This window comes from Uloborus diversus, chromosome 10, assembly GCF_026930045.1.
Source record: "Uloborus diversus isolate 005 chromosome 10, Udiv.v.3.1, whole genome shotgun sequence".
Classification (NCBI taxonomy): domain Eukaryota; kingdom Metazoa; phylum Arthropoda; class Arachnida; order Araneae; family Uloboridae; genus Uloborus; species Uloborus diversus.
This window is the reverse complement of record NC_072740.1, coordinates 18519082-18546564: the sequence shown is the minus strand read 5'-3', so window position 1 is coordinate 18546564 and position 27483 is coordinate 18519082. Positions and strand designations below refer to the sequence as shown.

Sequence of the window (27483 nt, the reverse complement as noted above, 5' to 3'; positions counted from 1 at the left end):
GATCCCGAATCCCGTTGAATCCCGCAGGATATTCAGCGTGATTGATCCCGCGGGATTACAAATCCCGCATTTTTTTCCCTATTCAAGCGTTTTGCAGCTAATAAAGCAACTGTTTTTACAAGCATCATCTGTAGTTTGAAATGACCAACATTGATTCAATAATTGAGAAAATGCGTAAAACTTATAAGCATTTCTTAAAACCATCAACAAAAATTAAAATCCAGTAAATTACGCTTTAGAAAAAATAGAGAACGTGTATTACGTATTCCAAAACCTGCTGGAGTTGCCTGAATGTTAGGTTGGAGCACTTCTGTAAGCTTTAGTAATGCACTCAAAACCTTTAAGTTAAAAAGTGTATTCCATAGAAGAAAACAATGAAAAACCTGACATTTATATATTCGGCACGAGTTTAAAAGGGGCGACAGAAATTTGTATGTCACACAGGATGACACGCATGACAGTGCAGTAAGTTAAGCTGCCCTTGTTTTTGAATTCATCTTGTTAGAGGTAAAAATAACGAAGTTATCCAAACACTTTTAATGAGACTGCAACTTGGTGAAATGTTAAAATCAAGCTGTATTCACAACTTGATGTAATGAATCAAATTCACTGATACAACGTTAGTGAAGTAACAAGGTTATTATCAATGCAAAGTTAAATTGGATACAGAAAAACACATATGCAACACACATTGTTTTTATTTGAAATTTGCAGTTCTTGAGCAAATACCCAGCATAGGAGAAGAAAATATATTTCAGACGGTGATGAAGTTAATGCGGACCTTTTTCTTAATGTCCACAATTATTCAATTTTAGTAAAACCAATTGCAGTGGAGCCGCAGCACATGTTTTCCTTAAGCGCAATATTTTTAGAGCAAAATTCCTTTACCATCCCATCTGAGCGACACACTTTTGCTCACCAAATGATAATTGCTAATTAGGATCTGACTTTGTAGTGCTTTACAATTGTTGTACGGAATTCAAGAAGACTACTAATTCAAGTAATAAAAGCAGTCCATCCTCAAAGCACAACTTTTTCTATTTGACATAAAATTTAATTTTTAGAAGAATAAAGTTAATTCCGCGGGATCCCGAGATCCCGCGAATTGGCTCATTACAATTCCGAAATCCAGTGGGATTGAATTCGGCGCGGGATTGAAACCCTATGCGTATGCTCTTGTCTTTTCTCACGCGGCCAAAAAATACTTCACAGAAATCGAGAATGTAATATTTTTTTTTATTTATCTTTCGACTGCAGTAAAACATTTCTTTATTTCTTGAATGGAAATTATTTTCAAATTATCTTTATTTCTCGATTCCTTTATTTATTTATTTTCTTTGTGGATATACATATGTTGTATAGATTCGTTCAATCGCGAATCGCTATAATAAGGATCTGCAGCCGTTTGAATGAAAAAACTGGAAAAGTCGAAGTTTTTTTTTTAGTTTTTTTTTTTTAAACACTTATCTCGTATTGTATTTCATGGTTTCGTGATTTTCGATAACATTTTTAATTATTTCATTTTCTAAGCATTTCTTTTTTTTTCTATCGTCTCTTTTCCTGTCAAAAACCTATTGAACGAGAGGTAGTCTCTTTAAAGAAGTTTCATGGTATGTGCACTTTGCATGTGGGAAATAGATGTGGGCGTGGAATATTTCAGCTGTTGATTTTTAAATAGCCCACGTATTCATTTGTCGCGGCACGCCAGTGATATTAATGAGTAAAGGAGGTACATAATGAGTTTAGAGAAAAATGGCCTTATTTTCTCAAAATGTGATCATTCTGTTGCGAAATTCGTATAAATTGTGAAAACGGATTCCAGTTGCTTCTGGGAAAGCATGCATTGTCTATGTTTTATTTATTTAATATTATTTATTTATTATTTTCATCTCAATAATTGGGCCCAATTAGATACGATTCCGGTGGAGAGAAAAAAAAACCCGTAAAATTTGGTGAAAAAAAATGTCCCCCCCCCCCCCCCCCCCGCCGGAGAGGTTTATTTCCACTCGGGGAAAAAATGGAAAATTTCGATATTTTTGGTACAAAATAATGCATTCAGAAATTTACAATATTAATATTCCAATGTTTTTTTTCTTTTTTTTTTCGTTCAAAAACTTTTTATTGTTAGTATCCCAACTTCTTATTTTATATTAACCGTTGAATGATAATTCAAATATTTTCATATGTTTTTCATGTTTTGAACATGAAAGCTCCTGGCTCATCTTTAAATAGATTTTAAAGTTTAGTGTGTATTCAGGGGTAGTGTGTATTCACCAAGGAGGGCGTGGAGTCTTGGCGCAGACTGCGCCATTGAAATTGTTAGGGGATTTTGAGGGGCATTTTTCTGTTTTATGGAGTTCTTTGTGTAGGGCTCATAGTCCTCCTGTATCTCCTATATTTTCACAAATTGTCATATTCTCCTATATTTCCTCACTAACTCCTATATTTTTTTTTTCGTCGGATGTTAAATGCTACCCAAAAATTCAAAAACCTAATCCATTTTTTCTTTTTTCTCCACTGCTCTGTGCGCTCTTACATCTTTAATGTTGGCATATGTACTAAACTTCTGTTTATTTTTTTTTTTTATATTTTTATGAAATATATAAAATATAGATGGTATTACTTGCACTTTTTAACTTGTTTTCAATTAATTATTTCCTTTTAAGGAGTTTACTTTGTAATTTTAATAGTATATCGTGTTAACTTTAAATGTACTGCTGTAAAGATTTTGAAAGCTTTTTATTTTCTCACATATGATCTTACATGTAGTTCAAATGACCGGTTGTAACTTAAACGATTGTTTTTGAAAATTTGAAAATGCCGTGTACAGATATTGGTACCAATTCAACTTTCAGTACTTCGAATGTTTCAAAGCTTGTAGCTCGCTGAAAAATGTAACTATCTCGATGATCAAAGTGTAATGTTATAGTAATTTTGTCTGCTTTTTTTTTTTTTTTTTTTCAAATGCGTACGTGTTTTGTGTGTAGATTTTCCAAGAATTTCCAGAATCAATCTTAATATAATGAATACGCCTTAGTTTTCGTTGGCTGCCCAGTGGCGAAAAACTGACGGACGGGATGGACGGCCGACTTGTGAATCGATCTTTTTACTCGAACTTTTTTCATCCCGACCACACGTGGATATATTCCTAGAAACGTACAGACACCCGAAATATCCATTTTGACGACCCCCGAGTTAATTACTACGAATTTTCTCGTGATGTACGTCTGTGCGTATGTATCTCGAATAAATCAAAAACAATATGTCCTAAAAAGTTGAAATTTGGTACGTAGACTCCTAGTGGAGTCTAGTTGTGCACCTTCCCTTTTGGTTGCATTCGGATGTTCCTAAGGGGATCTGTTGCCCCTTTTTGGGACGGGAAATCATTGTTAGTTTCGATGTAAACTCAAGTGGTGTTATAATTTGTCGGACACTTGGCGATAAATCTGGCGTTTTTTTTTTTTTTTAATTTGGTTTAAATTTGGCCACTGTTGGTGATATTTAGAGAGTAAACAATTGAATCACATTAAAATTGCCAGTAATGGGAAAATGACATTAAATTGGAGCAAAAGGAAGTCATGTGATGCACACATCAGCTCGTTTTATTTCCATTTAGGAATTTTATTCATTCCCCCCCCCCCCCCGACGTTGTGCTGTTTTATTTAACGTTACATATTTGTGTGTTTTTGATTCAATAAATGCAGTGAGTTTTTTTTTATCTTTTGCACACTCTGGAGAACAGAGGGTTTTTTTTTTAATTTTTTTAGTGCAATTCTAATTAAATAAATGAAGCGCACGGTTTTTTGCAGGACCTTTGTTTTATACAGAAAAAGATTGTTAATTACCATCAGAGGTAGATATGCATAGATTGTATATATAGATCAATGGATAAATTGAGGTCAAATATACATAGGTAAATGGTCAGTAAGAGATAGGCCCGTATTTACAAAACTTCAACGGGTGATCAATGCCCCCCTCCCCCAGCCCTGTTTGAAAAAATTAAGCATTCACATAAAAGTGGTCGTGCTTTTTGATATTTTCCAACAAAATGGGAATTGAGAGTATACCTCCCCCCTCCTCTTGGAGCTGCTTGCATAGAAAGGCAAATCAGCTGGTCGCCACAGGTGGCTATCTTATTATGTGTTTTGGCGAATAGTTTTAAATTCCAAAGAGGCTTTAGATTTTTTTTTTTTTTGAAAAGGTGTGTACGCATTTCAGTTGAAGAATAATGGTCATTTTACATCAGAAGGGGGGGAGGAGGGCATGTATTTTTTTATTCAACGGACTTCCTTTAAATTCTTAGCACGAGCAACGCCGTGTGGGCACTGCTAGTAGTAAAATGACAAAAATATTGTACATGGATTGAATGAATGCCATTTAATTGAGATTTTAAGAATTTTGGACTTTTCAAAAATCTGTGGGTGATGGAATATTTTTATTGTCATATTCTTTTTCAACATCCACTAAAATATGAAAGTCACAACTTGCTTACTGAGGAACAGAAACCTTATTTGACCAGTGTTATTGAAGACATAACCATCACATAGCTTTATTTTCTCTTTGAAAAAGAGAGGAGCTGTAAAGGGCTTGATTGCAGTCACTTAAATTTTGTTAGAATTTCTAAAATCAGAGATGCCCACTTGGGGGGGGGGGGGGGGTAGTGACGCAGACTGTGCCATTGAAAGTTTTAGAGGGGGTGTTTTGAGGAGTATTTTTCTCTTTTTAGGGGGGGCTGTTGCTTTTGGTGGGGTCTTCACAATATTTAGGATGCGCCCTTGCTCTTGGGGGGGGGGGGGTCCATTGTACCATCTAAAATTGTATTACAAGTGATTTAGCCAAAGAAAAATTATACATGTTCAATAATGGCACAAAATGTACAACATGAAATGAGAATAGAATTACTACAAACTACAGTGAATGAAAAATCATGTGTGCAAACAACATGAAATGTGTTATATCACTTCTGTTAGGTAAAGTTCATTAATCCTTGCAGTCTAGGAATATTATAAAATAGAGTTATGTCAAAGCTTGTCAGCGTATTATCAAAAACTAGCAAACATATCCAGCGTTGCCTGGGTGGATAATATTATTGATAAACAATTCATACTTTCCTTTATTTATTTTTAGCTGTGCCCCCCCTCGGTTTCACACGCGCTCATAAGACAACAATGTATTAAAAAACCATTTTAAGTGCATCATGCTATGATATGTATATGATATATAAATAGTAAAAAATCACACACCCTTATCCACATCGATGCTTTTCGTTAAATAAGAAAATGATTAAAAAAAAAAAAATTTCGATTAAAAATAATTGAAAACCCTTAATTTATAAATAAATTAATTTTTAAAAGAGCAGGGTAATAAATGCTGAAAATCTTCCGGCCCGCAGCCGGGTTCGAACCCAAGACTGGGGTTGCTAGCCAAGCGTTTTACCGACTGAGCTATTCGGGCAACTCAAGTCGGGCAACTATTGATGTGACAAAAAATGCATCATGATTATTATTGATTCAATTTCTATTTTTTGCTGCTCCACTCCTATTAGTCTTAGCATGATGTTATATAACCTATAGCCTTTCTCAATAAATAGACTATTCAACACAAAAAGAAATTTTCAATTCCAACCAGTTTTTGAGATTAGTACATTCAAACAAACAAACTTCAGCTTTATATTATTAGTATAGATATTATTTGTTATGCATCTTTTTTCTTTAATGATCAGTTTTAACAGCAAAATAATTCCAAAGTTGTATGCTTTTATCTTTATATGTTATAAGCCTACAGTTATCAGCAAAAATTTAAAAATTCTGAAGCTCAATTGCCATGTCTAAGGCTAATAAAATGCTGTTAGGATTAAGTTGATTTTTTGTTTCTGATTTTTTATTTTTAATTTTAGATTATCTCTATGCCTGGCGTAGATACCAGACATACGATGACACCTTCAACAGAATGCTCCTGTTGTCCATATGGATTTCACATTGACAGAGATTTTGTTAGATACTGTGATTCCTTATACAACAGTACTCAACTGGATAAATTACGCCAACATAAGAGAGAAAGAAGAAAAGAAAAGAAATCAGTGGAGTCTTATTTGGGCCTTGGGCGAATATCACCATTTGAGCAAAATGATAAGAATCATCATCAACATGCAGTAAGTATGCTCACAGTATGTTTACTTTTGCTTCCTACTGCTTTTTAAAATTATTCAGCATGTGAGATAAAAGAATCATTGTGTGAATATTTTTAAATCTTGGACAGTATATAAAGAGAATGGTGGTTTTCTGACAATTTGCAAGAATGATAAGCAAAATTGTAATGCTGGTGAATTGTCAAAACAGTAGTCCATATAATAGGGAAGTTGCAACCTATTAAATGTTCATATTTTGGCTATTGGATATTGTTAATTTACCCTCAAAACTAAAAACTTCACCATCGCCGAATTTTAAAACACTGTGATTGATTAATGAATTTTTAAAAATCCACGTGCAAAAGTGCGCTCTTCTGAAACGTCAGGAGCTTACGTCACAGGGCACTAATGGGCAGCCTTCCACCGAAAATCCCTTGTCTTCACTAGGAACATTTTGAGCGGGCTGATATTTTTTATTTTTGGAAATTCAATAATCCTTTTCAACACACTATGGAGGCCGGAATCATTAAAGCACAATCTAAATAATCTTCCTCAAGTTACATCAATGATGATATTCGAATATTTCCGAGAGGATGAGAGGTTTAATGTTCCAGAAACGCGAGGAGTTAAATGCGAGGAGATAAACCTTTTACGTTTCGTCTTCGAAGTCGAATGCACGTCCTTTGGTTTCTCTCCTATCGGAAGAGCGCATGACGTCACTTCCTATGCCATTTGACGTCACAAGTGCTTGAACTTTAAAAATTAATTTAAAAAAAACTACTTATTGTATGGCAAAAGTTTTTCACCTATGATGTTCATACATGTTACTCCATCATATAAAAATAAAATTGAAAAATCGAAAACTTCCCTATTGCGCTAACAAGGAGACCTTACAGTCTCGGAAATTCAGCAGATTAGTAGTATCCCTTGAGAGCATTCCCACAGTAAAGTAATAAAGCACACTAGCTAGAACATTCTGAGAAAACAGCCTCTAAAGTTTTATGCACAGTTTATGTATACTAGTAGAGGTTTCTTATCAGCAACAGCTCGGTGGCTGGGGTGTGGTCAGCAAGCTGCATTCCTGTGCGATCAATCCGGGTTCGATACCTCTTGAAGGTTTTTTTAATATAAATTTATAAAGCGACTGTTACAGCGTATTGAAATTTTAATTGAATATAATACTTTATTTTTAAACATGGGGGGGGGGGGGGGTAGTGTATTTTTAATAAAGAAAAGAGAGGTAAACTCAATTGATTATAGTTTGAATTACTACGGCAAAACTAGGGTAGGACTTGTTAATTTATGAATAAAATTTAACAGTATAGTTTTTATTTATCAATTATTTATTTATATGCATACACCACAATGATAATTATCATGAAAACATGGAAAGATAATGTTTTGAAATCTTGCACAATGTATCAAGGAAGATTGTTTACAAAAGCAACCTTTTTGAAAAAAATTCGTAGAAAAACATACTTCATTAACATTCATGAAAATTTCTCTTTTGTCAGAAAATTTGGAAGCATACCAGGCATATCGAATCATTTTATTAAAAATTGGCGATGGCAGTTGATGAGAGACTATCAACTTCACAAGTATTTTTCTATTATTTTCAACGAGGTACGAACAATTTCATATACGCTTTTTTAGATTCTTTACCTTTCCATTAAAATAGATGTCGCAAGGGTGAACAAATGATGTACATTTTGTTAAAAAAGAGAATTCTTCAAGAGATAACAAACCCGGGCTGGATTGCACAGAAATCCAGTATGCTGACCACACAGACACCAAACTGATGCTAGCGAAAAATCTCTACTCATATTGTAAGCAGCATGTAAAACTTTAGAGGCTGTTTTCTCGGAATGTTCTGGCTAGTGCTTTTTTTTTATTACTTTACTGTGTGATTGCTCTCAAAGGGTACTACTAATCTGCTGAATTTCATCCCGATCTGAATTTCCGAGACCGTAAGGTCTTCTTGTAAGATAATTTTGTGCAAATTTTCAAAACATTTAAATTTTCTACGTTGACTCATTGTCATTAAAACCTGCATAAATGCACATGATGCCATGCTCAAACTTTCAAAATCAGATTGAAACCAAATAAGTGCGTAAGTTACGGCACAACTTTTAATCAGATTGAAACCAGAAAAGTTTTCTTAAAAAAATGTATTAAATTATAGAAGCATACAGCTCATGCACCACTTCCGTATTCTGAAGCGTGCGATTTTTACTCTTGTTTATGAATGCCTGTGTTTTTACGAACGTGATTTTTTAATGGTTCAATTTCACGATTAAGGTTTTTGTTCATTGTTGCGTTTTTTTCTGAATTAATGCCAGTAAATTGTCCTAAATGATCTCTAATTTCCACTCAATCATTTATAGATAAGATTCGAGAATCTGAAATTCGGCGTTTCCCTCACTTTTACGTTTTATGCACTGTAATCTTGCTCATACTGCAGTTATTCGTTCATTAATGTAGACAGTGTAAAAAAAAAAATCAGACTGTATCAGTATTTATTTCTTTGGTGTTAAGTTAAAAGAGTTGGAGTAAAATCGGAGAAACGTCCGAATTTTGAGGGAGGGGGTTTCAGAAATTTGGCCCGCGTATAAGTCCACTCTGCAACTTCCCCTCATTATTTATGCTCAATTCCTTGTCTTATGGGTGTACAGAAGTTAATGTAGCAACTAAGTGATTTTAAAGGAAATATGATATTTTTTTTAATGAATAAACTAGTAGGAGTTCTGGCTTCACATAACTATGCTGCTGCTATGCAAAACATTTTGTCAATGATTTGGAAAAAAGCTAATACAGTAAATGCAATATTTAAACTGATAATAAATAATGCATACATATTGTTGAAAATTTAATTAAATCTGAGAGAAAAGCTACGAATTATTTATAAAACCCAAGATTTTTAGCACTACGCTTTAGTTATTCCTTTTTGGAAATTCTAACCTAAATTACTCAAAATAACAAAAAATTGTGTAATTTTTGCAAAATAATTTCGATATATTTAAAGATGCCTGCTATACTGCCATGTGCAGGTAAACGGCAGTATCTGCAGAAATGAGTTTTTGAGATATTTGAAAAAACGCGTTTCGGATTCAATGCAAACAATAGGGAAATGTTGGAATTAGACGTCTTTTTCGCGCCTTTTTTTCAGCAGAAACCAAATAAGCAAGCTTGTACAATAAAGATATTGTACAGTAGATGACAAAAATGCAAAAAAATGAAAAATTTGTAGTTACTTCCCTTTACCTGCACACGGCAGTATACGTTTTTGTTTCATCCATTAGCATTTAACCTTAAAGATTTGTCTTGCTTATTTTCCAAAGAAAATAGCAATATATGAATGGAAAAAAAAATCATATGAAGCAGTGAGAAGCAAGGGAATGTAAGTAGACATCGTCAAGTTTTGAGTAAAACACATTTAAAGATTAGCTCCTAGGTAGGCTTTCTTTGAAATTTTTTTCTAAATGAGGCTGTATAGCAGCAACTACTAGGGCTACTAGTACCATCTCTTACCTCAAGACAGAGGAGAGATTCACCTACCATGTGTACTGGTTAGCTCCAAATTTTTAATTTTGCCACTTACATTCCTTTGCTTCTTACTGCCTCATTTGTACTTGTTATCTCCAAATTGAAATTTTGCCACTTACATCCATTTGCTTATCACTGCCTCATATATCCTTATAAAAATTTCGAATCATTTTTTGTGAAAAAAAAAGGAAAAATAAAAGTAGTTCTTAGCATAATGATAAGCACACGGAAAACCTTTTACCTTTGTGCCAAATTAGTTATAGATGTCAAAATTCTGTCTCTTCAGAAAAATAATTATGCGATTGTTTACCTAAGCAATAATTAACCTTCATTTTGTCTCCATTTAGATTTTACCGAGTACTACTACTGATACTGCTTCAGCACAAAATTTCTATTTGCACAGCGATGGTTTGAAAGATGCTGTAGTTGATTTTGAAGATACTTGGCAGAAAACCTTAAGGAAAGGGCCCAGTTCTTCAATTGGTAATGATAAAAGTAATTACTACAAAACCAGATTTGAAACTGCTACTACAGAACAGAATTTATTTCCTGTTAAATCTTCAGGAGAAATCAAAGAATCGCATTCAATACCTTGTGTGAAATCTAGAAGTAGTTCAACAAGTTCCATTTCATCTCATTCCACTGCAGTTTCAAACACTAGTGCACTTGGTTACTTTGATGTGAGTATGAATGAATGAAATTTTCTAGATTCAAAATGAGTTGCTACAAAATATTAAAATCATTGGGTTTCAGTACCATAATTTCCTGCACATTATTTGTTAAAAAAAGGGTTTAATTACTGAGGTGTGAATTATATGCTTCAGCGAAATATCTGTGCTTTTTTTTCCCTCCACATCAAAATATTGAACCTCAATTTACAGCACGATTCACTGAGAGAAGAGACTACATCTTTGCCTGTAGGATTGTTTACTTAATGAAGCCTGAGTTTTCCTTTTACACTTTGCAGACATAAAATAAACGACCCTACCAGCAAAGAAGAAGCTGTCCCCATTTGCACTGAGCATTTTAACTAATTACTGTGGCACCTTTGCCTTTACTCTTTGTCTTAAAGTAATTATCGCACTATAATCACAATTTCAAGAGGAAATCTTTATTTTCTAAATTTTGAATATATCTTAAAACATATTACTTTATCCACTTTTTAATAAAATTGAGTACTAAATCAAAATCATCATTTGTCATTGTATTATCCGTTGCAGAGGATTATACAAAGGTGTATTGTTTCTGGTTGGTTTATTACCTGCATATTATATGTCGCCACTGATGATATGCTGAAAATTATGGTACATTGTATTGAAAGTTGCATTTGTTGTTGTTTTTTTATTAAATTCAAAAACTTAATGCAGCACTTTTAAAAATTTTGTTGTCAATAATATTGTGTTAATGCGAATGATAAAATAAAAATAAGAACTGATTCTTGTAACACGTAAAATTGTAAAAACCATCCGAGGTTTCCCATAAGGCACTGGACTGCAAGAATAGCATGCTTTTAAAATAAAGTGTCTGCAAAAGATCTCAGCTGAGACATTCTTGCGATATTGTTACACCTGTTACATTGAATCGCTAATATCGAAGGAATGATATAAAAAATAAAAAAAAGAAATAAGAAAGAAAAATCCAGCAATTACAACGCCGAAACACGTATTGTCAGTTTTTATAGATTAGAAAAACTTTACGGATCTAAGCTGTTTTTTACCCGACTTTTTTTTACACATTTTAAAATCCAATTGCATCCGCTTTTGCTAAATTCGCTCGTTTTATTTTACTGTGTGAATCCGTCACTTTGACATCAGTAATTTTGTATTAACCATTATTTTCAACTATTCTTCTATTTTATTTTCGGTAAGAGAGGACTTGTAAGCTCCTTTGCGACAAAAACAGCGTCCTACTGGATGCTGTTTTTCCCATACCCATAAATTTCAATCTAGTTCTATCCAAATTGATTCAAACCAATAAACTAGGGGACCCGTGCAGAACTCCACATTGTGCTTTAAATAGTTTCATGTGGTATTTCACTCTTTAAAAATTTCACAGAAAGGACATTATGAAGAAAAATATTTAAAAAAGTAAACGGATATTGGCACAAAACGCATGTAATTTGAAGACATCAGTAACAAAACCTCTGTAAATACAAAGTTAGAGTGATAATGTGACCATTGCTCACTTTTTGGTTGTACGTATCATCAATGCAAACATAAATATCATTAAAAGTTTTTATTCGTGAAAAAGCAGTATTGTGAATGAAAAAACGGGTTGTGGCAAATACATTCGTGCCTATGTGAACCTCTGACAAAAACAAAACAAATAAAAACATTAAAACGATATTTATTGGCACGGATTTGAACTGACGCCATTCTGACTATCAGCATGACACCTTAATCAACTGAGCAAAAATGTCTTCGTTTTCGAATGCTATTCCTTGAAGCAATGTGAAATAAAAAACAGCTAAAAAAAGTTTTTTGACAAAAGAAAAGTTAAAAAAAAACAAAAAAAGACTTTGGGTCTATGTTTTGTCATTAGCCAGCATCAAACGCTTAAAAGTTATTCGTAAGACGTGGAAAATGGTTTAGGAGAAAGGAAGATCTTTCGTAGCGACAGAAAAAACAAGCTAGAGAAATAACAAATACTATTAAAAAGTGTGTTTTTTTTTTTTTTGAAAATTTATATAATTTCCCATAGTAGGCTACTTTAACCGTTCACTGTAAAAACCATTCAGAAATGTTTCTGGAAATTAATGGGCAGCTTATATGCCCAATTTCTGCCAGCAACATATCTTGCAAAAACCCGGAACGTTTTCTGTTAAAAATCGGCAACATTCCTGAAATTAGTCTTGAATCTTTCTGAAGCATATGGAGATCTTACAGGTTAAAGCCAGTCTAGAGCCTGTAAAGGAAATTCGGTAGTTGTAATAAAATTCATTAGAATCTTCCAGACTATCTAAGTAAGCTCAAGAAGCATCAATGCAAACATAGCCAGAGTGCTAAGGCGGAGTTGCAAGTAAGATGCCCAATCCCCCTGACTGCAATTCTTACTTTGCAAAGTTACAGCTATCAAGAAATTTATTCGCTCTCATTGGAAGCTTAGTCATCCTGAATGGACCGTAATCTAAGTGAAGACGATACACGTATATGATGATAAATGCACTCAGTTCATCTTCAAACTGGTAGCTAAACGTATTTTTTGCACAAGTTAGTAATCTGCATTCATACAATATGAAGCAATTCACGAAACCTTTTATCAAAGATTCTTGATTTTACGGGGAAATAGGTAAAAACCAGCTAAATCCCGCAATGTTTTATGGATATCATCAGTAACGTTTCGGATTTTTTTATAGTGTTACGGCTTGGATGCCAACACATGCTTTTCTCCTAATCGAACAGTTAAAAATCAAAATCTGTTGAACTAAGTCAGCTTTTTAAGTGTAATTTGAGTTACCAGCAACATGGTATACCAATTGAGCCTCTCAGCTCAGTCGGTCAGAAAGCAAGGATTAATTTACCCGATCGAATCAGTATGGGCCTTTTAAGCTTTCTTTTTTAAAAACAGCGCAAATAGGAGATTGTTTTAGCCAAACGTTATTGGCAAAATTGGAAAATTGAATTAGAATTCCGTGCTGATGGAAAAAAAAAAAAAAAAAAACATTGGAAGAAAAATTTCCGTTCCAGATACGATTTTGCCATCTTCTCGTTTGTACGCAATGCTTTACCCTATCAAACACATTCCTAACCTAAGCTTTCGAGTGCTATTCATTGAACTAATTTGTAATACAAAAGAAAAAAAATGTTTTTTTTTGACTGAAAAATTGATTTTTAGACCGTAGCAAGTAAGAAAGTTTTTGCGGAGTTTTCCGCGAAAGTTTTCTAAGGAAGAGTTTTCTAAGCGAAGCCAAAACTTGAAAAAAAAAAAAACTCCTCGAATAAGAGTCAATCTATCTACATCTGGGTTTTCCAAGAGCAAAGAGCCATTCTCTTTTTTTTATTTTTTATTTCCTCACTTATGTTATTTAGAGCAATTTAAGTGTTTATGTAGTGCGTGACTTGTCTAAATTTTCGATGCAGATCGTCCGGGGCTGGCCCAAACACTCGGTCTTCTGGTTACCAGTCGAACGCTCTGCCGATTGAGCTATTCAGCTCCGTTGGTTGCAACACAAGTTTAACTTATAAATCTGACCGAAAACCTCAATCCGGTGCTTTAAAACAGTTTTTTTTGACGGAAAAAACTATTTTTAGACCGTGTGTCTATTTTTCGTCATTAGCCTGCACGATAAGCTTTAAAATGACAGGTAAATCAAAGAAATTGATTTAGAAATGAGGAACATCTCGTGTAGGAACAAAAAAAAGGCTACAGAAATAATATATAAGGACTTGTAGGGGTGTCACAGCTGCTCCAATTGATGCAATTGCGCCTAATTGGAATCTTTTCACCATCCTGCTCCAAAAGTATCTTTTTTGGCCAAATTGCGCCTGCCTGTGCCAAAAACCTGGAAAGGAACATTGCCAAAAGTGTTATCCAGTATCAAATCGTCGATCATCGAAAGTCCGCAATCAGGGGCTACTTTTTATGGTAAAAACTCGGAAAAAAAAAAATTCCCCCAAAAAGTTTCATCCACCTTATAGTAGGAGAGTGTTGAAAATTTGCGATTAGTAGTCGTTTTTTATGATCAAAATTTGGGGGGGGGGGGAGAGAATCTTCCCAAAAGGTTCTTCCAGCGAAAAATCAACACAATCATAGATCACATGCTTCGCTGAAAATGGTGTGCATTGTTTATATTTCAATCCTTTTGCATCCACTAAACATTTCCGTTTTTGAAATTCGGAAGTTATTTTAATATATGCTACCTTACAGCAACTAATTTTATTTTAATGATTTATTTATTTTGTAACTCAAATTTGAATTATTAGTAATTTACTGGTTTTTAATTATTTTTTAGGAAATACTGAATTGTAAAAGAACATATATATACACACACACACTGCATGACAAAAAGTTATCTGGACACTTTCAAAAATTAACACTTTTGTGGATTTCTCGAGAAATAAAAGACCAATTGCTCTGTTTTTTTTTTTTCACATAAAAGATACGCCCCAAGCTGTCATTTTCCAATAAAAATGTAATCTACTATTCTTTTGTTGGACCAGTAACAAACTGAGGAAACAAAGAAAAAAAAGGTTTTTGATCATTTTTCATTGTAAATAGCTGGCAATTAAAGATATTGAGGTGGATTTTTTTATGAGTTGCAGGATCTATCTGAGCAGTGGCGGATACAGTCGGCGGGCAACCGGGCATTTGCCCGGTGGGCCGGTCATATTTGGGCCGATCAACTAACAGAAAAGTCTTTCGGGCCTGTCTTACTAACAGCAAAATGTAAATTTTGCGCGCATGTGTTTAGAATAACGCAAATTCACAAAACACAGCCTCAGATCTTCTTTACGCATGGGCTAAAGCTTGCGGGTGGGGGGAGACAGGGCCATCACCAAGAGGGGGGCAGGGGGAATTTCTGAAATGGGGCTGCCCAGGGCCTGATTATCACACAAGCTGCCTAGGCCTGAGGCCCCATGTTTCTAAGGGGCCCCACATTCTTTAAAGAATTATGCATAACATTGCAATGATATGAAAAATACTTATATTTTTTAAAAAAATAAAAAGTTATGACTTATTAATTAGAAAAAAAAAACTTTAAAGGGGACTTTTTAATCATTCTGCCAGTAACAAATTTACTTGGTCATGATTATGAGGGGTCCCAAAGGGGATTCATAAATGCACATAAGTGAATTATACATAGTTGTGTGATTAGACAAAGAGGCCTCCAGAAGTGCATTCGTGCTTTAAAAATGTAAATCAAACACTGCATAGTCTTCAGGGGGCCTCCAAATTTATGTGGGCCTAGGGCCTCACTTTTAGTTAGTCGGGCCCTGGGGATGCCAATATATTTTTAGTGGTATAACAAAAAATAAATTAATACATTTAAAAAAAAAAAACGGGGAAACCTTAGCGGTCGTAAAAAGTTCAAATACTTTTGGTCTCTTGACGCTCTTTTTTTTATAAATGACAATTAACAATTGCTATAAAATGCAACTTACAACAAGGGCCGACGTGAGGTTATTGTCAGCTTAGTGGGAATATAGGGGCACGGCTCGGAATTGACCTCGCGCTGAGGGTAAAGTACAGTACTGGCCAAATTATTAGACTCAAGAGTTTTTTTGTTTTGTTTTTTGTATACTATTTGTACTAAAATACTATTTATTTTACTGTTAAAGTACAGTACATACTGTACACTGATTATTATGTTATTTTAGCATAATTTAATGTTTGCAGGTGGTAGCACTGTCTGCTTTGTTAATGTTCTTTGTTTATCTACCTACCAGGAACAAAACCTCAATCAGCTTAAACAGTTCACTAGTTCTTTTTAATAGTGTGTTCTGTTATAGTTAAAGTTAGTTTTAGGTAATTAGTGAGTATGTATGTGAGTATATATAATAGTAAATATAAACAATTTTTTACCTTCTTTTTTAAAAAGATAAGAAATGGTGTAAACCTTGTGAAAAGTATGCCAAAAAGACTTAAAATGCTCATCAAGAAAAAGGAAATGCATACTAAATATTAGATAATTATTTCATTGTTCGTTAATGTGTTTATAGTTATTTAATCAATAAGGAATTTGCTTTCAAAACAGTCTTAGTCTAATAATTTGGCCAGCACTGTATGCTAACAGTGAAAGGTGTAGAGGGAGGCTTGTGAAAAAAATTGACCTTTGTCATATTTTTCCCGGATCCGCTTTTGCTCTCGGCGACCCAGATTGTAACAATTGGAATAAAAGTGACAAAATATTTTTTTCCGTAAAAATTTTTTTTAAAAAAGGCAATCTTAAAATACCATTGAGGAGCATGAAAGACCCTACATTATTAAGATTACCACATCAAAAGCCAAAGGCCGCCGAAATATGAGTTTCAAACATTTTTTTGACGAAACATAAAGTATTTTGTACGCTGTACAAACTCACGGTTTCGGGCCCCTTAGTTTAAAAAGAAAATAAGTTGATAAAAACCAATGTCGAAAGAATTCCGGTGATCCCCAAAACCTCCCACACCCCCCTTCCTAATATCATCGAAGATCGTGTAAAATTTAAAGTTTTGGCCTTCAATTTTGAATAACTTCGTAAGAGAACAGCCGAATCCACTCCCGCCATAACATGAAATTCCAGTTTCGCAAATTTGATGGAGGAAAGTACTCGAACCTCTCCCATTTTTTTAACATTCCCAAAGAGGATCTAAAACTGTTTTTAAATTAACAGTATGAAAAACTTTCTGGGAAAGTGCCCCGTCTCCTTGTTTCTCAAGGCATCATCAATGAAGAACGTTTCAAGTCTCGTTTTTAGTGCTTCAATTTCGAAATTTTCCGGGGTTAGCCTCCTGAAAACTCCTTTTCCTAACATCACTGAAGGTCAGCAAAAATTTCGTTTTTGGAACTTAACTTTCGAGTAACTGCCGGCCGGTGCCCTAGTCTTTACCAATAAAAGGCTTTTAAGACTTCAATTTGAAAATTTTCTGGTGGATGGCCTCGGGATCTATCTCGACTTAAAATCACCAAAGATCTTCTAAAACTGCGTTTTCAGAGCTGATTTTTTTTTTTTTTTTAATTTCAGAGGAGAGCCTCCGGAACTGCTCTTTATACCATATATTCGAAGATAATTTAAAATTCTGTTTTTGGATTTCCACTTCTGAAAAATTGCAGTAGATGAAACCCTGAACCTACGCTCTCCTAACATCACCAAATATTGTTTAAAATTGAGTTTTTAAGACTACAATTTCGAAAATTTTCCGGTGGAGAGGCCCCCGGACCCCTATTTCAGACTCAATGTTAATCTTTCCATTAAGTTTATATTGCTAATACTTTAATGACTCCCAGAAGCCAGAAAGCGAAGTCCACTTTCTCTCTCTCTTTGTATTGATACATGTGTTTGAAAAAAAATTAAGGGGCTGCCAAACTTGTGCTCCCACCAGGTTTCTGACCTCGCATCGAGTCTGGGAGTCGTCAGGGTATGGCAGTACAAAAAAGGGAATGTTTTTGACAAGGTCAGTAATGTATGTTTGTATTCAGGGGCCCATCACGTTCTAAAGACGGCCCTAGTCTTTCACCCATGAACATCGCTAGATCAGTTTCATATAACAGGGCAATTAAGTTACTTGTTATGACTGCCGAAAAGGACATACTAGCCAAGCAGTGTTATCATTACGAAAACATTCAATCACGTTCCAGGCATTATAAAAATACTTAAAAATGGACAATTACAATCACAATTTTCCTCAAAATAAGGTTTAGCTAATACTGTATAAATTTGTTCACCATTAAAGCGCAGAAGTCTGTTATATTTTGTTTAAATAAAACATATTTAGGTGTTAAGAATAATTTCCTCATACTTAAGTGCTATCCCAATATCGTTAGGTAAAATTTAATATCCATAAAAGCCATGAGGCCACTACATCTCTTAATGCCAGGGCCGATTTTTTCAACCAATCCGCCACTGTATCTGAGCTTTGGATTATGAAAGTTATAAATTGCTATCTTTCATGCATACGCAGTAAAAAATTAATGCTTTAAACGTTCATATTTCATTGAATTTTCAATATTTTAACTTCAAATTTTATTGTTTTGTTTCTCTGATATGCCGTTAAACAGACTTGGAGTCAATTACGAGGGAATGTAATCTATTATAATTACGGGCACAAAAAAAGGGGAATTGCGATTACGAATATAACCCTCTGGCAAAAGGTAATTAGGATTACAGCAACTATCTGATTATGTTGAAAATGTAATCGATTGTGATTATAATATGCCGATTATGATTTTGATTACGATTACAGACTTATATTATAATGTGTATATGTCACTCATTTGCATCAACAACCTAATCGTTGAAAATTATGATTTTTGATTTAATATTAAAGAGATAATTGCAACTACCATGTAGTATAACCTTAAAGATTATTTATTTTGTATTATTGCGCTGTTACAAAAAAAGATCAATATATGAAAGATTTTTAAAAAGTCTAGGAAATTCAAATTGCAAACATTACACAATGCTACAATGTCTGTACAGGTATAGGCACACTCTTATTCAAATGTATACACAGTGCATATTGTTTTTGACTTGGCTGTGTATTATTATTTTGCCATTGCAGTAGTTCTGCCTTAGCCCTGGCTTAAGGGCAATAACTTACTGCTAAACTGCTCAACATTTTAGGGCTTATAATTTCTGAAAATTGTGTGGTATATTTCAGCATTGTATTCTCAATTATTTACTATATTATCAGTTAATTTAGTACGCAGTTATTTATAAAAAAAAAAGAAAGAAAGAACCTCGTATGGTTCTTTATGCAGAAAAAATGCAATGTAACAAAATACGCAGAAAGTGTAAATAAACGATATGGAACTTAACAATTGAAAATTTTTAAAATAAGGAATTAAATGCATTTAAGTGTAATCAAAGATGTGAGTTTTTTTCTCATTCTTTGAGAAGTGAAAAAATTTCCAGCAATGCTAAACAATCGCTGAACTGGAGCAGATGACGCAGAAATTAAAAAAATACTTAGGTAGTATTATTTTTAGCAAAAGGATACATATGAGTGTTAGACCCCGATAACCCCTCTACAGGAACAATTTTATGATCATTTGATAAGCTATTTGTACATGATTTCATTCTTGAATCAATCACTAACTAAAGAAATTGCACTTTTACAAGTTCTAAAGAGTTTCAACTTAACACTCATAAAAAAATAAGATTGGGCACAACATGTTTTGCTGTTATTTCCACTTTTTAGTTGTACAGCCTTTTTTTTTGATGAGTTATACAGATTTTTTTTATAAATGAGCATTTCATAATAATATTTATACATCACAATTTTAATGCAGCAGTGAAGAGCATTTTTTCTCACTTTAAAAATGTTGCATAAAAAGATAATTAAATTTCAAAATTTGTGTTAATTCCTTGATACAATAAAATGTATAAACAAATTTTATAAAATCTATCAATGCAAACTTTTTACTTTCATACATACTCTTTAATTAGAGATAATATCAGTTGTAAACATATAACATACACTTAAAATAAACTATGCGAGAAATTATTTTGAAAACATACCAAAAAAAATCTTATTCAACAGGGTTTAGATCAGATGTCATGTAGCAAAAAATAAATGCAATACATTTAAAGGCAAGAGTGTGTAAAGAATCACTGAAACACAAATGCAAATTTGGTTTTCTTTTGACAAAATCTTTTTTCAGTCATTCACTACTTTCTCATGAAAGTATAAAAAAATCCAAAAGCTTTTTGTTGCGCGAAACTTAGTTGTACTTTTGATAACATTGTACTTTTTCTGCTAAAATACGATTTTGAGGCGACAATGTGCTTCACCTGATAACCTAAAATTAACAGATGAAATGGAAACTGATGAATGACCAATTGTAAGGATTGGAGGAAGACTTTCCCAAGAAGCCGTGAAACGTCCCTGTCAAGCCCACAGGGTACTAATTGTACTAAACACTTAAGATAGGGCTTGATTTATTTCTCTCGTTTGCAAACAGGGACAAGTGGGGACGAGCACTGAATAGTTGTTTAAAGAAATAAGTTGTTTTCTATGTTACTATTGAACTATATTATCTTTTCATACATTAGTAAAAGGGCAGGTAAATTTTTTCACTCTTAATTCAAGATAATAGGATTACTTGAGGAAATTGCAGATTATTTTACTTAGATTACAGTTACGATTATGCATGAAAATCCCGATTAGGATTACGGGAGTATCCCTTCAACAGATTATGATTACATAAAAAAAGATAATCAATTACTCAGATTACGATTACTCCAAGCCTGCTGTCAAATATTCTGAAAGTTTAGTAACGTTTGATGGAAAACTCTGCGTGATATGAGGCGAAAACCTTCAAAAAGAAAAAAAAATGTATTTTTGAACGACATGCTTGTATCTCCCTGGGTATAAGAGATACTTTCACGGAAATATAAAAATAAAATCTAGATAGTTTTTTAACTTATTTCTGAAATTTATAGCTTTCCCAGCTATTTACAATGAAAAATGATCAAAAACCTTTTTTTGTTTCCTCAATTTTTTGCTGGTGCCCTAAATGAATGGACTTAATTTTTATTGGAAAATGACGTCTGGAGTATACGTTTTATGTGAAAAAAAGTACAAGAGCAACTAGTCTTTTATTTCTCGAGATATCTGTAAAAATGTGAATTTTTGAAAGTGTCCCAATACTTTTGGTCATATAGTGTATATATCTTTATATATATTAGTATTTGAACTTGATAAGAACTTGACTCCTGCAAAAAAAGTAGTTTAACTGAGGGTTTAGTTAGTTACTCTTTTATGCATCAATTTATGTATTGTTAAATAAAGTCCATTGGTCGTTCCAATCTCATTTTATTTTCAAAGCATGCATAAAAATCAACTCTTTCTCAACTTAGAAAGCATGTAGGCAGTTCGAAATTAAAAGGCTCATAATCAGAAATCTACATACTACAAATAATGTAATGTAACTACAAGTGATTGAGTGTAGGAAATGATCAAATTCTTTTTGTTGAAATATAATTAAAAGCAATAAACAGTTGCTAAGGAACTATTTCTTGAGAAAATATAGCAAGCCACAGTTTCTATGTTGAGATGGAACCTCTTCATTAATGCAAAAACCTTTAACAAACAGCAGGAAAGCTATGTGAGCACGTGGCAACAAAGTAAATAAATCTAACTGAATAAAAACAGGTTTTCATATTCTAATGTTGAGTCAAACTTTTTATAGTTGCAATATTGATAGCTAAAACTTCAATTATAAAAATGCTACAGCTCTGATTTTGTACATTCCTGTTTTCCACTGCTATCACATTCTTTCCAAGGTTAGGAATCTTAGACATTTTTTTGGTTTGGGATGAATTTCTTTCTACTGTTAAATTCGGTTTTAAATTTACTTTTTACAGACATAGTTTTTTTCTCCTTTATCAAGTCAGTCTTAGTTTTGGATTTAGTTTAAACTTATTTGCTTGAGCAAAACCTCACAGCTGGATCCTGATTTTCCTGAACACATTTTATTTCAAGTTTCTTCTTCTTCTTCTTTTTTTTTTTTAATTATAAGAAGTTATTTCAAAGCAGTATTTTTAGTTATAATAGTTCTAACAATAAGTTTTAGCTTTCTCGGTACTGCTATTTTTTTCATTTTGTATAGCTATATCAAGATTTATGTAATATAGCATATAAATTCTGAATTGGTGTTTCCAGCTGCAATTTTTATTATTTTGAATAATTAATAAATTTTTCAGAAATTCTTATTAAACTATTGAGTTTTAATATCTTTACTTAACGACAAAACTTTACTTTACACACAAGGTTTCTCAAATTATTGTGCATGTTTTAATGATTTATTGTTAATACTTGTGGGAATTTAATGTGCAAAATTGTTTTATATATCTTTATTCTTTTCAAAACCTGTAGAAATAATTTATGTCCCTGTAGAATGGGAATAAATGTTTCAGAGTAAAACGAGAATAAGTATGTTTTTTTTAGCATCATTTTTCAGTTTTCAAATTTTTATCACATATGTATCTTGTTCAATTTTTTTTTCCTTCTGACTTCACTTTTATCATTTACAGGGTTTTTCTAGAGCATCTGATGTAGATCAATGGAATAATTCAAGTTTGTCAAAATCTTCTGCAACATTACCACACACAATGGGAATACATAAATCAATGCTCACAAATATCAGAGAACAAATGGCTTCAAGTTTGTGCCGCATGAAAGAGTTAGAAGATCAAGTTAAATGTATCCCTATTTTACAGGTATTTTTTATATATTTGAGAAATCTAAATGCTGAAAAAGAGCATGTCTTTTTTCCATCAAATATGAAGGCAAATAAAAAAATCTTTGCACCTATTTTTTATTTGCCAAAAAAGATAACCTACAGGTATTTATAAATATACGTAGTAAACTATGTCACTTACACTATTTCTCCACATAGTCACCACACCGGTTCAGACATTTGTCCCATCGCGGGACTAAGTTAGAGATCCCCCTGTGGCAGAACTCTTCCGGCTGCCTGTGGAACCATGCACTGTCGGACCGCGTTCTTGGCTTCTTCGTCACTTGTGAATCTCTGTTTTGCCAGAAACTTCTTCAGAGTGAAAATCACTAGGACAAGGTCTGAACTGTAGGTGCATTTCCCTGTGAATTGCTATGGGCTTTTGTCCTTTGCTCTGTACAAAACCAATAACACTTCGCTGCTCATAAGCTGTGGACGTCTAAAAACAACCGTCATCTTGAATGACTGATAGCAGCTCTGCTCTTTCGAGCAAAAAGCAGATACGGCTGGTACGGTTCAAAGAACTGTACTGTTATGAAATTATATGTTTGCCTTGTATTCACAGCCGTATTTTGGCTAAAAAAAATAGGCGCAATACTTTTTGATTTGCCCTTGTATATACATTTTACAATTTTTCCTTGAAATCTGCTTTCGAAATAAAACAATATAACTCTTGAGTAGTTTTAATTGAAGAATCTATAGTCATTGCAAATTCCCCAAGAATACTGTAGTAAAAATTTTAAACTTTAGGGACTTCTCTTTTTCATAGAAAGAATATGCAATAGTCTTTTGATAAACAGTAAAATTCCTTACAGCGAATACCAATACATCAAAATATCCATTTTGATGAAATGAATGTTCAGTCATGTTTTAATTGCCATTACATTGCTTGAATTCCATTATAATGAATTATCATTTACAGTGCACAAAACTTGCAGCCCCTTGAAGCTGTAAGGGGGTTTAACTGTGTCACATTCGTCAGGAAAGAAAGTAAAAAACTCTTATCTAATATCCTGATGTAACCAGGGTCATTAAAAATAATGATTCATCTAACATACAAGTAAAATTTTACACTTACTTTTTTTTCTTTTTCAAATTCATATTTCAGATAACTTTTTTAATAAACAAAATATTTTCTTTTCAAACTGCAAGTTTTTTTGTGCTGTTTTTATGTATCCTATCATTACATTTATTTTTTTAATAGCATTGAAAATGATAATTATATTTGGTATTTCTATTCAATATCACATCATTCTTCTGATAGAGCAATATGTTCCCAATTATTTTTCTGCATAATCCTAACTCGATATGCTAGAATTTTGATCTCTTTCTCTCCATGAATTTCAGTGCTAAATGTTTAGATTTTTTTTTTTGTGTTAGGATTATTTTTTAATGGAGATGATTTCTTTACATATAAATGGAGGTACTTGTCGACAATATAAAAAGTTAAATTTCATATTTTCGCTATTGTTTTTACATAAAGCTTTTAAACTCGATCTTATTTTGGTCATTCTAAGAAATGGAAGTATGCAGCTATTACTTGCAGTTGCAAGACTAGATCATGATGTTTAAACTTATGGGAGTATATGTATGACACCCATACATTCCATACATACCCCTGAGGGGACATTAGAAATATGTCATTTATTGTATTGTTTCTGTGGTCTGCTATTGCGCACGACAAATATAAGTTGTTAAGAAGTATTGCTAACTCTTATATTGTGTAAAGAATTCCTCATTGTTGATAGCTATTGTTTTGATATTAAAAATTATCCAGCTTCTTTTCATTTCTGCAATGTTATTGTAGCAGCAAATATACTCAAAGTTTTGCATCTTATCCTAGTAGATATTTTCCTTGCATTTGTTTCATAATTAAAATAAGCAAAATAGTAATATTTTTGCTAAAATTTTTTATGCATTTTTCAGCTTTGATTTACGCACATATGAAGACTAATGTTTTTGTTATATTTTAGATTTTTGGATGTAAAATTATTTTTTAAAGAAATAATTTTTTTTTTTTTTTGTTAAAATTTGTGTTAAGTGGATGCTACTGATTTTGGCAGCAGTATTAATCACAAATATATGCAATTATTAAATTATTTCAGTGTAGTTTTATATTTTGTAGGTAAAATTGTCTGCTTTGAAAGAAGAAAAAAAAGCCCTTTTAAAGCAGCTAAGTTTGAAGGAAAGTCTAGATTCTAAAAGCAAGACACTGAAATTTAGAGTTGACTTGGGAGTACAGTTGAAGAAATTGGAAAATCAAGGCATTATGTCTCCAACTATGTCTAGAAAGTTTCTAATGACTAGTCACAGCTTAGATGATTTATCTTCTCCTGCAATTGCCTCATCTTTAGATGCCACATTGTCAAATCAAAATTCAGACAGAAATGCACCCTTTAAAAAAGTGGAAATTTCCCATGAAAACATTTCAGTAAAATCAAAGCAATTTAAAAGTATAGGCACATCATGCTCTGTTTTAACTAGAGATATTGGTGTTGGATACGTTCCCTGCAAATTTAAGTCTGTAGCTGTAGGCTGTGATTTTTCAGTTAGTGATAATTTGAAATATTTCAAATCACGGTGTTTAGAAAAAAGTATTAGTGTGTCCTCTGAGTCACTGGACAGTGATTTAGATTCTCTTGGAGGTGTAAGTAATATTGAAAATTCTATTCCCCAGTATTATGGAACTGTGAATGGACAAATAATAGTGCCACTTGCTACTCTTAAACCATCAGCTACAGTTGCTCCTTTAAAGTGTTTTGTTGATTCATCCACAAATACAGATGTGAAATACATTAACAAAAGTATTAACACAGAAAATGCTGAATCAAAATTCAAAGATTTAAGAAATAGTGTGACATTTAAAAATAAAAGCATACTTGCAGTTCCATATGTGTGTGCCAAATCTGTACAAGCATCAGATGTAAAATTCAGTAAAAGTGTTGGTGTTCAAGTATTCTTAGAGGAAAATATAATCAAAAACAAAACAAATGGAGATTTCCATTCTTTGACTCGTTCTAGTATGAGTGGAGGTGACTTAAGTATTAATAATAGTCGTCTTAGTTGTGAAAATACCAAAAAAGCAACTGCAGTTGGAGACTATGATGTAAGAGTTTCTTTGTGTGATAAATGTACATCTGTTCAAACAATTTCCACTGCATCTGGACCAAATCATTCCTATAATGCTTCAACCCTTTCTTACTGTGATAAATGTCAACAAGAAAAAGTATTTCAAAACCAAAGTGAATCGAAGTTTAAGACAATTGGTATCAATACTAATATGGAACTTCCTAGTAGTTTAAATGTTTCAAATAATGATATTCAAATCTGTGATAAATGCAGTGCTACTATTCAGTGTGTAGCTAAAGATCTTGCTGCTGATACAGTGGACTCGAAAATTCCGAAACTCAATTTAAGTTTTACATCATCTAAAAATATAAATAAAATGTCTCTGTCCAAACCTAAAACTCAATCAGTAAAGCCATTACAAATAAGAAGATCAAGCAGAGAGAAAACATTTCAAGCAAATTTTATGGAGAATAATGCACAAGGGCAAGATGAAAAACCTCATGAGTAAGTTTTGTATCTTCCTCAAGCTACGGTGTTTCCAACAAATATTTCTAAAAAATTACATATAATTCTAAGCAATTGTTTTCAATGGTCATCATTGGTCAAATAACAAGATTTTTAAAATCATTTTTTATACCTGTTGGGTTTTGTATTTCATGTTAAATTTTCACAGTTAAATTTATTCCTTATAAAAATTAAGTGATTCATATATCTTGAACAAATACATTTGTAAGTAATATTATTGGTTGATGTATGAATTGAAATAGAAGTGTAAAAGAGTAAAAATTCCATGAAATTTTCTTCCTTTTTAAAAGCACTTTTTTGAAAGTAAGTTATATAATAGAGTAGGAATAGCTCAGTTCATAAATAATTCAATGAGAATGCAGGAAAAAACTTTTTTTAAACACAAATTTGTTATAATACTCCATAGTTTGTGGGTAATAGTATTCAATTCCAAAAAAAATGTCATGTGTATGGCACTAGCAAGAAAGCATTTTACATGCATCCAATGTTGCTTTTTTAAAACATGTTTCTATACTTTTTAAAAAATATTTACATTTTATTAAATAACAAGCCAAATTAAAGGTATTCCTTAATAGAAAAATTAAAGGTATTCCTTATTTATTTAAATTATGGTGAAAATATCTAAGGGGAAAAAATGGTTAAAATTGGTCCTGTAGTTTTGAAGCTTCCCCCAGACACAAATATTGAAGTAGTCATTTAAGTATATTAGGGTGTCCCAAGATATAAAGGTGAAAAAAAATTTTTGGAAATCGAATACACATAGGGGAGACTGGGGATACATGATCCCATAGCCAAAAATGTACCAAAATCATTAAGTAGAGATTTGAAACCTGACAATTATATTAAATTTATACATGTACATAAAAACTGGAAACATTTTGTTTTTTTCAGCCATTTTGTTTTAGCTCAAGAAATGATTGGCTGAATATGTCAAGGGAAACTTTTTTTTATGAAAGCATTCCGAAGTTTACATTATCCGTTAAATGCAACGTTAAAAAAATTCTGAAGTATTATGTTAAAAGTATAGACAGTCTTAAATAATTGAGACATGTTTTTAGTAAATTGCCACTGATTCAAGAAGGCTTCTCTACATAAATTTGTCACCATTTTTTATTTTCTTTCTTCTACCTCATCATCAAAAAGAGCTAAAACGGCTATTTCATCAGATAAATACCATAAATGTTGGATGAATTTTTGTTGAGCAGCTTTTCAGATAATTGGGTCCACATTTTCATACGCTTTTAAAGATTTCAAAAAGCCCAAATCTGTGTTGAGTGCTTTGACTTCCAAAATGCATTGAAAAGCCATGGTTTCACATATATTGTCACTACAAACAA

At 32.7% G+C, this 27483-nt stretch overlaps 1 protein-coding gene across 1 annotated transcript in view; it reads left to right on the top strand.

Annotated features, from left to right (window-relative positions):
• Positions 1 to 27483, top strand: part of LOC129231800 (KN motif and ankyrin repeat domain-containing protein 2-like) — a 111227-nt gene that overhangs the window by 30797 nt on the left and 52947 nt on the right. The window contains exons 2-5 of the mRNA XM_054866175.1: positions 5897 to 6151; positions 10018 to 10350; positions 22347 to 22532; positions 24678 to 26125. Coding sequence (XP_054722150.1) covers positions 5897 to 6151; positions 10018 to 10350; positions 22347 to 22532; positions 24678 to 26125 — 2222 coding nt within the window. The remainder of the gene's footprint in view (positions 1 to 5896; positions 6152 to 10017; positions 10351 to 22346; positions 22533 to 24677; positions 26126 to 27483) is intronic.